The 12168-nt window shown below is 32.9% G+C and overlaps 1 protein-coding gene across 2 annotated transcripts in view; it reads right to left on the bottom strand.

The window, feature by feature from the left end:
- Window positions 1–9453: 9453 nt before the first annotated feature.
- Window positions 9454–12168, bottom strand: part of COPS2 (COP9 signalosome subunit 2) — a 31304-nt gene continuing 28589 nt past the window's right edge. For both annotated transcript variants that reach the window (XM_042942089.1, XM_042942090.1), the window contains exon 13: window positions 9454–11974. In XM_042942089.1, the coding sequence (XP_042798023.1) occupies window positions 11830–11974 (145 nt within the window). In that variant the 3' untranslated portion in view covers window positions 9454–11829. The remainder of the gene's footprint in view (window positions 11975–12168) is intronic.

Genomic DNA, 12168 nt, shown 5'->3' with positions numbered 1-12168 from the left:
AATCCCACACTGATGAATGGAGTGTGGCTTAAAATTTCTTGGTTTAAAAAGGAAATGAATATTGACTAAAACTTTATATGTTAAATTAATAGTTTTGAGCAAATTTTAACAAACTTTGAAAATGATTCAACTCAAGAGCTAGAAAGAGAATCATAATTGATATTCAAAGAAATGAAAATAAAGGAAATAATACATACCTGGGGCAGAAATCAAAGTGAGAACAATAAAAACAATAATAAAGATGAACTAAAAGCTGGAAAGGCTAATAAGATAGACAAACACATATAGAATTAAAAAGGAGGAAATGAGCTAAATATAATGAATATTTAAAAAGAAAATTACAAACTATAGTTGACCTTTCAACAAGTCCGTCCCAACGCAGTAAAAAATCTGCATATATCTTTTGACTTCCTAAAAACTTAATTACTAAAAGCCTACTCTCAACTGGAAGCCTTATTAATAACATAAACAGTCTATTAACACATATCCCGTTTGTTATATGTATTATATACTATATTCTTGCAATAAAATAAGCTAGAGAAAAGAATGTTATTAGGAAAATCATAAGGAAGAAAAGATATATTTACAGTATTATACTGGATTTATAAATAAAAAATCTGCACATAGGTGGACCCATGCAGTTCAAACCCACATTGTTCAAAGGGTCAACTGTATATCCTAATAAATGTGAAGATGCAGACAAAATAGATATATTTCTGAAAACAAATAAAAAGCTAAAATAGTATAAGAGGGAGCAGAACACTTGAATAGATAAATAATCATATTTGAAAGGATGAATAATCATTAAAGGAACTGAAAAAGTAATTTAAACATTTTACTAGTTCTGGAGTCTCAGTCCAAACAGCATTAGAAGTGAGTTCTTCCAAAGAACAGATTGTCCTCATATCATATTGTTCTAAAAAACAGAAATAGAATGAAAGGTGCCTATTCATTTTATGATGCAAAGTAACCTTGAGAACTAAACTGATTAAAAATCATCTAAGAAGAGAAAATTATAGGCTAATTTCACTTAAGAATATAGATGGAAAACTTCTAAATAATATGTTGGCTAGTAAATCCAACATTGTATTGAAAAAGAATATACAATGTACAGTTTGCATCTATCCTAGAACGTAGGGATAAGTTAATGTTAGAAAACCAATGAGTGTAATTCTCTATGTGAATGGACTAAAAGAGAAAAATCACATGTATTGAAAAAGAATATACAATGTACAGTTTGCATCTATCCTAGAATGTAGGGATAAGTTAACGTTAGAAAACCAATGAGTGTAATTCTCTATGTGAATGGACTAAAAGAGAAAAATCACATGTTCATCTTACCAGGTACAAAAACATTTAATAAATCTCAAAACTTATTTATGATAAAAAAATACACATACCTCTTAGGACACTAGAAATAGAAGGAAACTTTAGTTAATGAAAGCTGACTCCCCAAAGGTGATCATAAATCTCATACCTGATGGAGAAACTCAAGATGCTTTTTCTTTGAGATGAGAATGCTAGCTGTCATCCCTTCTGTTCAATGTTTTGGGAGATCCTGAGCAATGCAGTAAGATAAGATAAAGAAATAAGAGATCTAGGGATGTAAGGAAATGCATAAAAATATAATTATTTTCTTGATAATATAATTACATAAAAAACACAGATGAATCAACAGACCAACTATTAATAGAATAAGGTTCATCAAGGCTGATAGATTAAAGAAAATCTGTATGCAAATATCAATATCATTCTTCTACCCCAACAATAACCAACTAGAAAATATTTTAGGAAATAACGTAGCGTAAACTATAAAGATTCAGAAGTTGACATAGCAAAGAATGCTCAAGATCTTTATAGAGAAAAACTAAAGACACTCTTAAATGACATAAAAAGGGACCTATTCAATTCAAGCAGTTCCAATTAAAACTCTACAGGACTTTGGGGGACTTGACAAGGTTATTCCAAAATTGATATAGAAAAATGAAGGTCTACAAAGACTAATTTCAAAATGAGCAGCAAATAGGGTAGGGATTCTCCCGTACTTAAGACATTACTCAGCTCAGTGATAAATATACAAGGTGACACTGGTTAGCAGAACAGTTAGCAGACTGGGAAATTCAGAAATATACCCTTGCATATGTAGAAACCTGGTAGTTGAAAAAGATGGCATCACAAATCAATTAGGAATGATTTAGTAAATGGTACTGGGAAAATTAGCTCATTATACAGAAAAAAATAAAGCTTGATGACTATCTTAAATCATATACCAAAATAAATTCCAAAAAAAAACCTAGATGTAAAGGAGGAAACTGTAAAACTTTATAAAAGAACATTTTTGTGATACTAGTATAAGAAAGGACTTAAGATCCAAAAAATATGGTCAATGAGGGGGGGAAATGTATAGATGTAACATCAAAATGAAAGCCAATGAAGGAAACCAGTGACAATGCTTCAGAGTATATCTGCAAACCTAAAATAAAAGAAAAGGAGTTAATATCTAAGAATATAGAATGACTTCCACAAATCAGTAAAAAATAGGAAGCCAATAACAAGACTATGATGAGTGTAGTCCATAGTATATGAAGAAATGTTCAATCTTATTAGCAATTACAAAAATGTAATTTAAAATCAAGAGTAAAAATAAATAAATAAATAAATAAATAAAATCAAGAGTAAAATGTCATTTTAGAAAGTCAGGTATTATTGAAGGCTGTCAAGGAAAGAAGAAAACCAGAACTCTCATGCACTACGGAGGTGGAAGATAAATGGTGCAGCCATTTTGATGAATAATCCAGCAGTACTTGGCAAAATTAAGTGTATTAAGCCCGAAGACCCAATATTTCCAGAAATACGACCCAGAGTAATTTTTGCACAAGTCCATACAAGATAGGTATAAATGTTCATCATGGAATTATTTATGTAGTAAGGATTTGGAAGAAATACAGAGATCTATCACTGGAGAAATGAATACGTAAATTATGGTATATGTAAGAGATTGAAAAAACAAAACAGGACTAATGAACTAGATTTGAAAATAACATGGATAAAAGAGAATGAAATTTGTACTATTTATGGAAATTAAAAATAGACACACAAATTATTTTTTTAAATATGCAGATCTAAATAAACACATGGAAAGTAAACTGAAAAGACATGATAGTATACCATATGTCAAAGATTAGGATTTTCTCAATTCTGAATACTTAAGGTTGAAAAGAATCACTGAACTAAATAATTGGGAGTTCATAGAGGTTAAGTGAGAAGGTCTCAATTCAAGGCCAAATGAAGAATGCAGGTCTCCTGTTCTTCAGATCTTTCTACTTTACCATACTCCTCTCTCCTAGGAAGCTGCAAAAGCTATCTTTAAGATGGCAACCTGTCCTAGGGTTCAGGTATTTTGTCCTCAGAAATACAATCCCACTTGTCAATTGTTTCCTGATTTTTGTTTAATTTTGTTAAAATTTGTTTTACTGCAAAAAAGCTTATTTTTATTTTTTTAAGTAGTCTCCATGCCCAACATGGGGCTTGCACTCAGAGTCCTGAGATCAAGAGTCAATGTTCTACCAACTAAGCCAATCAGGTGCCCCACTGATTTTTAATTGTAGAAAAAGGCTACTATAATTCTGAGGTATGATAATCTGTAAATTTAATTATTCTACTTGCTTTATGAATATTCAAGTATATAAGCAAATGTGTACTTTCAGATAAAACAATAATTTCTGGATAATGCATATTTTTGTTCCACAATTTGAGATTACTCAAAATACCAATCTTTAATTGTCACAATGTTGTTTATATTTGAACAAGTTCCTTGGAGACAAATCCTAACATTTTAAGAATTCATGATTTGGGTGACATTAACATGCAGCTATACTGATATCCCAAGATATAATGAAAGTTGATACGCTGAAAGAGCTTTGTTTACATATATAATGAATCCATTCTTCATAAACACTAGAAAGGTTTTGACAGCTTTTGGAGGGACTTAAAATGTTAAATAAAGCCATGGACTTCATACAATTTCATAGTTGATAGGTGTGAAGGAGAAAATTTAAATTAAACGCTTATACACAGTGTGGGAAAGGGGAAAGTGGGTTTTAAATATTTTATAAGAGACATTTTGTAAGAAGTCTGCTTTTTCTTTTCAAAATTTCCTGTTACCCTGCTTAACATTCAGATATAAAAAAGAATAGATTTTTTTTTTTTTTTTACCTTCAATTCCTAAGAAATAAAGGACGGTGACTGTTTAAAGAAGTTCCTCACTATTCCACAGAAGAGCTGGAACAAACCCCACACTCATTAACATCTCCAAAGACTATCCTGCTAAATCCTAAGGCCCTCTCAGCCCTTATCTTATTTAATCTCTCAGCAACATTCACAGTGGATCACAGTTTTAAAATACCTAGCTTCTGAGGAAACTGGGTTGAGCTTCTGACTCTTGATTTCGGCTCAGGTCATGGTCCAAGTGTGGTGGGGTTGAGCCCCGAGTTGGGCTACATGCTGAGCATGGAGCCTGCTTGGGATTCTCTCTCTCTCTCTCTTTCTCTCTCTCAAATAAAATTAAAATTAAAATTTAAAAAAAAATCTAGCTTCTGTGATCTACTGTTTATTTCCAAATTCCTAGTCTACTCTTGTTTCTTTGGCACTCTGTCTCTTTTGCCAAATTAGGTCTCTTTTGCCAAATTAGGCTTTCCCAGTCTTCCCATTTTATTTAATGATATAACTATCTACCAGTTGCTTGGTAAGAAACCTGGGAACTTTGTTCTCTTTCCTTTACAACCCTCGATTCCAAATCATAAGCAAGTCTTGTTGGTCTGTCCTGATTCTGTGCACTTCTTTGCAAATCCTAATCTAAAAGCCTCTATTACCTATCTTCAATGGCTCTTCCTGGTCTCCCTGGCCACACTAATGCCTCATACAATCATTTCTCCACACAATAGCCAGAATTATCTTTTTTTTTTTTTTTTTAAGTTTAGAGAGAGCAGAGAGAGAGTGTGTGTGCCCGTGTGCATGCACACACACACACGCACACACACATCCATACACAGTCGAGGAGGGGCAGAGAGGGAGAGAACCCCAAGCAGGTTCCGCACCACCGTTAGCACGGAATCTGATGCAAGGCTCGAACCCAAGAACCATGAGATCATAACCTGAGCTGAAATCAAGAATTGAATGCTCAACTGAGTGAGCCACCCATGCGCCCCACCAGAATAATCATTTAAAATGCTATATCGGTATTTAAATTTCCAATGGTTTCTCATTGTCTTCAGAATAAAATCTCAACGCATTATTGCAAAACATAAAACTACCCATAAACTGGTCCCTGACCACCTCTCCCTTGGGAACATCATACTCTACCTTGTGTGAATTTGAAATTGATATACCCATTTCACCTCTGATGGGCTTAACCTCTGCCCAGATTACTCTTTCCCTAGATCTGGCCAGCTCCTTTGCCTCATTCATGTGTGAAGTCAACTTTCACATATTCAGAGATGCCTCCCCTACCTTCATTTATTGTCTGATAGAATTTTTCTCTATCTAAAATTGTCTTGTTTCTCTGCCTCTCCCTGTAGCACTAAGCTTAGCACAGGGGTAATTTGTTCCTTATGGTATTCTTCAACTTTAGGACATAGCAAATAGTCCCTAGCACTTATTAGGCACACAAAAAATATCTGTTAAGTGATGGTGAAGGGGTTAGAGAAAGTGTATGTTCCTAGCACTTTCAGATTTCTTTCCTAACTGCCTCTTAGTGATAAAGACAATAAGGAGAAGGGGGAAAAAACCCAAGTTTTAAATATCAATCCTACTCTCCCAATAAGGTCCATCTGTTTGCAGTCTACATTTGTTTACAATACAACTCACTTTTGACAGGTCCAAGATAGGTAACTCTTCTTTGGTTGAAGGCCACTAACCTATAGAGGATCATTCATAATACAATAAAACTTAAAATAGGGTTCTAGAAAGAAAACTATCAGCTTCCATCCATTACTATAAACATTGAATTGGGACCATAAAGCTATTAAGTAGAACAAAAACACAACTCAAGATAATCAATGCATATATTGCTTATGTAGTTCCTTCCTGGGCCAATTCTATCAACATACCAATTACCACTGCTGTTTTAAATGTAGCTGAAATAGGAAGTAGTTGATCTGCCTCACTCCTTTCCTAGTCCCACAACTTGGAGGACCAAAGGATCTGCAGTGTGCAAAGGGACATTGGTTTTTTACCTTTACTTTGGTACCTTGTCCGCAGGCTTAGCCTAGAAGTTCTTTTGACTTTCAGAAGCTGTCTGACTGCATTTTCATACTTTGAGATTAGGGTTGGCCCATTCCACTAGATTGAAAGTTATACTGGAGACCATTATTTTTGGATACATAATAAATTCACAAGTGCTTTCTTAGACGCTGCAGTTCTTAAAGGGTTCATTTTAAAGCACCATAACAAGGATTTGGAAGAGTACATTTCATCCTCCACTTCCCTTCTTGGCATAATTCCTGCTTAGAAATGTTTAATTTTATCCTGAAGGAGTAATTCCTGAGACATTTGTTTGCAACATGAATTGTTCCAGGATAGATCATTAAACAGGGTTCAGGAGAGGCCAACTCCTCCATGAATGCTTCAAAGCAGGACAAGAAGGTAATCTTAAAAGTGGAAAATATTTAAACCCTGAATTTCAAGCCAAATGGACAAGATTTTCAACACTATTTTCTGAGAAATATTCTTAAAACATTTAAAAGCTATTTCACAGAAGTTTACAGTATTGAATTACTCAACCAAATATAAAGTGTACTGTTTGAAACCACTGTGGTCTGATGGCAAGACTAATATTTACACAGTAAATATTAAGAGGTAGAGTATGTAACTTGTATTACCAATAAAGAATGTGTACTTCCAGTCAAAACTCCTTGATACATAAGTCATAAAGCATCTTGACTCATCCTGCACATAATAGTCGATTCTCAGTGTTAACTTGTGGGACTCCTAATTACAGGTAGACATCTTCTGCCATGCTTCTAAGTAACCTGTTTTCTACCGCCAGTTAGTACAAGCTCAAGGAATTTATGTCATTTTTAATGCTAGTTTTAAAAAGAACACTGAGAAGACTCATAATACAACCAACTATGTAACACGTGGCAAAACCAAATGATTTTGCACTTTCCCTATCATTGCTCTATTTCTTAGTTGACATCTAATTGAAAATTAATTATTTTCAAAGTGTTATTTATAATAGATGCATAAAAACTTAGTACTGTAGTAAACAGATTGGCAAACATTTTAACAAAAATTATTCAGCAGCATTAATATGCCATTAATACTGTAATTAAGCACGCAAAAACTTCTGACTTCATGGGATGATTAAAACTTCTAGATTACTTTTATAATCTCTAAATTCACATAAGATGAATAATGTCCAATAAAACAACTTATCAACTTATTTTAAAATACCCTATTTCAAAAATTAAAAAGCAAAACCTAATTCCTCTAGATCATTTTGTAACTTTGGACACTGACTTCCCTGAGAAACTTCGTCATAACAAAGAAGTTACCGGTACACTGGAAATTCTTTTCATGGCATATACGAGTCAGAAATAAGTGATAAAGTAATGGAAACTGCAGAAAAAAATTTTTACTGTGATGGATTGGGGAATGAGATATTGTATTTCCACCTGTATGTACTCTCACATGTATAAGTGTAAACACACACACACTAGCACTGGCCAGCCGTTAAGGTGGAAATCCTGACCAAGGTTTAAATATCCTAGCCAAGAGGAAACAAAGTTAGCTCTATATAGTAGGATAAATATCTAATAAATTATTTTTTTGCCTATTACAGGGTTTTAAAGTACAGCTGGCATCTACCTCTGATGCCATATGGTTTGATGACACAGGATTTTTAATTATTCCAGCAGGTTTTAAAACAACATGACACTAAAGAAGCAAAACACACATTGGTTTTTTAGAGAACCACACACTGGTTTCCTTTGGGACATTATCTAAGTTAAATCTTTTCAAGATTCAAAAGCAAATTGATACTGAATTGAGAAATATTCAGAATCAGTGATTTAGTCATTTATAGTTGTTTTGTGTGCTTATTATCATAAAACTTAAAATTCTCCAAATGACATTATTATTCTAACTTGTCTCAAAATTCTAAAAGTGAAACCTTTTCAAATCTCATTGACTAATCCATGCTTTTAAGGGCACACACTTGCTAAAAGATACACAGTAAAATTTAATAATCTTGAATCAACAGAACTTGATATATTTGCATTGAAAAAGTTAAGAATCTCTAATGCCCACATTAAAGAAGTTCTTACAAATGAACCACATTTATAATTCTATCAAAACAGAGAATGCTCTTGGGGGGGGGGGGGGGGGGACACCTAATACAGACACAATTAGAACCTCCATAAAAAGTTTTTGATTTTGGTCACACAAATGAAGACCAAAGTCCTTGAGCTTCAAGTTCTGAAACCTAACACCCAGAATCTTATTCTATGTACCTAGATAGTATTCTTTAACACTATGAAACTAAACAGCTAAAAGTCAATTCCTTCTGTATTTTGTTAAAATATCTCAGTTCAAAATCATATTTTATAAATCCTATATAAAGAATCAATCCCATATAAAGAACGAAACTCTTAGCTTTACTAGTTTTTTAAGTGCAAGTTTCATTTTAAAGATGGAATCAAATGAAAACTTGGGTTTATTTAAAACAATAATAACTAAAATATTTTAAAACAAATTATTTTTAAAAAGCAGCCTTGGTAAAATAAATGGTTTTTGAGTGTCTCTGAGTCCCCTAAAAAAGTTAAGAAGGAATCTACTGGGCAAATATATTTTATCCTATGCACTAAACTAACAAGTGGTTCTTAGCAACAAAATCTGCTTTGTATGCTGATTAGATACCCTCACCCCCATCCCCATTCCAAAAGAAAAGTTTACTTACCTGTGTTTATTGAGGAATTATAAAGATTAGTGATTAAGAAAGAAAATGAAATACTTAGTACATACAAACTCATCTCACCTTAAAAAAAAAAAAAAAGTTATGTTAGGGGTGCCTGGCTGACTCAGTTGGTAGACCATGCAAATCTTGATCTCAAGGGTCATGAGTTCGAATCTCACGTTAGGCATAGAGATTACTTAAAAAAAATAATTTAAGAGCTATAGCAGTGGAAATCCAGTTCTTATAGCAGTTATCTATTCCCCTCAAATAGCAGTCAAAAGTTTGCTGTGGAGTGAGTTTTTCCAGATTTAGGGGTAAAAGAAAAAGGAGATAAACACATTACAATATGATGTAAACTATGTGTTACTATAATTTTCACAGAGGGAAAGATTTAACCAGTAATTTAAAATGCTAAAAATATGCCAATTTATTTGTTAGTTCCCTTAAATTTAGTTATATTTTGATAAGCAATCTCAAAAAAAGATTTCAACTCTTTAAGATGCACAAGAACACAGAACATGTTTAATGGGAAAAAATAAAACGTTTTAAGTTAGTCAGACTGTTAAGGGGTATCAAAAACCTGTGTTCTGAAACAAATGTGGCAATAAAAAAAGAACTAGTATTTCAGGAATATTAAACAAAGCCTATGTGATACATACAATTACATTATATAATTTGTTTTATAGCTTAGCCCAGTTTCCCCCCAAAAAATAAGTGCATGCTTTCTCTCTAGAAACTGGAAGATGCACTACTGCCATGGGGCAAAGATATCACAGGAAAACTGGGCATTGTGAAAGTTGGCATAAAGGTTAAATCGTATCATTCAAATCCTTTAAATTCTAATTCCATCAACTCAGAGTTAAGCAGGGCCTTTTCCCACAGTTATCACATGCATACATATTTGAATACAGGCACAGAAACTTGTCATTTTTATTTGGGTAACAAAGGGTCTCCAAATTATATTGAAAAATAAGTCCTAATTATCATCACTCCTGTAAAAAAAATGTAGCACATTTTTCACAAATGATTTATGTAAAAGAGAAGAAAATACACATAATTTTATAATATCTTAAACTTTTTTATTCCCTACCAGAGACATTTGTCTTTCGTTTTCTTTCAATTTTCTACAATTTCCAAGTTGCACCTGTATTTAATACTGCTTTTATCTGCTAAAGACATTAACTGATTGCTTTCCTATATCTAAGGATTATATAGTTTTAGTATAAATATATATCACATATTTTCGTAAAATTTTGACAAAACCGAATAAGCATGCCTTGTTTTAAGTCCATGCTCTTTCCACTGTTTATAAAATCTGATTTAATGATCAAAAATTCTTGGTTGTCATTCCTCAGTTACAACAGTCTGCCTTCTGAACTGCCACTCACTTCTTTTTACATAATAACAAGCAATAGAAAAACCAAAGAAATTATCTTAATCTTAGTTCTTCCTTTTGACACTATAAAATAATGTGATTTTTTTTTTTTTTTAAATGAAACAAATACATCCAAAACTCAATACATTCAAATGAGCTGCGTCTCCTTTAAGGTGGTCACCTTGGAAGGCCACAGTTCATTATCCTAACTATGCTACCACTGCTCAAAATACCTTTAAAACTCTTTTGGGATCGCCTTCAAAGCCAGTTACATACTTTCTACTATTTCCTCAAAGACAGATTAATTTTTGGAAACTGTCCAAAGTCATTTGGTGCCAAATGATGGTAACTATAAAAATAAAAAAAAAAATTAAAAAAAAAATCAAGCTTAATACTTTTTGTTTTCTTAAACACTGTGCATCACAAAGTTAACAGTGTGTATGACTTAAATTAGCTCTGAATACAATTCTAAAAGAGCAAAACCCATGAGGTTTTGGGCAATGGTAGGCTGCTGGAATTAGGAAATAATTTTCCAGCATGATCACTATACAGGGTAACATTCATTTAGCTGTCTATGTTCTGGCATATTTGTTTAAAGTGAACATTCTGAGAGTTAGAATTTTTAAAAAGGAATATCATTCTTAGAAAAAAAAAAGAATTTTATTTCTTTAAAGCATCACTGTCAAAGTAAGTACTATGCAAGTGTTTTGTTAGAAACTAGTTCTTACTTTATCAATAAAGACTACTTTAAAAAGCTTGAAAGCAAATAACCGACTTACTTGCTCCCAGGCTTTTAAAAATCATTAACTGAAGATTAAATAATTTGAAATTTCTAAGGTACTAAAAAGCAAAACAAAAACCCCAAATGTAATAAAAACACGTCAAGAACCAAACTACAATTTCTGAGCTGCACTGTTTATTTTGCTGCTTGAAACCTAAGTGACAGTATGCCACCATAATTATGGGGTTTCATCTAAACCTTTACTACACTGCAGGTACAGAAATATACGGACACATTTTTGGAGAATTGACATTTTGCAAAATGCAGCAAACATTTTAATTTATACATGAGAAAAGGAAGTGTTCAAAAGGGTATGCATTTCAAGTTATTGCAGGTTATTTGTGAGAGAATTTCTGCAGGTAAAACATGTTTAAATTTAACCAACAGTAACATGTCAGTGTATTTAAAATCATGACAAAAATCTTCTCTCTGGTCATGTTGCCCATGACAAATTACTATGATGTTGTATGTTTAGGGCAAGATGTCAATACAGCATAAATCCCATGGCATTTTGGTTTTCTTCTGGAGATTAAAGCTGTTTTTCTTGGGATAAATGCAGCAGCAAAACACAAACCAGTTGATCAAAAAAAGCACTTCTGCCATAACTCCAATAATTTTCAGGACACATCAACCGACAGTAGTTTTGCCATTCCCAGTTCTTTTAAGGATTACATCTCTGCACTGTTGCATTAAGTACGTCTGTTAAAAGCTTGTTCTCTGTTAAGCCAGTTTACTGACTACAGCCTGGTTGAGAGAATTTAGCTGGTTGGTCCATTTATCTAGTGCAGTATACCGGGCACCGCCCCTCTTCTGATGATCCAATTCAAGGAGTTGGTTGACTTGATCAATTCGGCCATGAATAGTGCTAGAAATAAATACATAAAAGAAGACATGTCTACAAACCGTTTTCACTAAGTGTATCTTTTGGACTGTTTCATAAAGTATTTATAATATCAATAAACGTAAAAGAAAAAACTGCTGCCTACATTAAATGACTGAATTCAGGATTAGTTATACTATTTGTTACCTTATTAAAATTCTAGACAGAAAGTAGATTTC

This window comes from Panthera leo, chromosome B3 (genome assembly GCF_018350215.1).
Source record: "Panthera leo isolate Ple1 chromosome B3, P.leo_Ple1_pat1.1, whole genome shotgun sequence".
Lineage (NCBI taxonomy): Eukaryota > Metazoa > Chordata > Mammalia > Carnivora > Felidae > Panthera > Panthera leo.
Note: the sequence above shows the minus strand (reverse complement) of the source record. Positions and strands in the feature narration are given on the sequence as shown.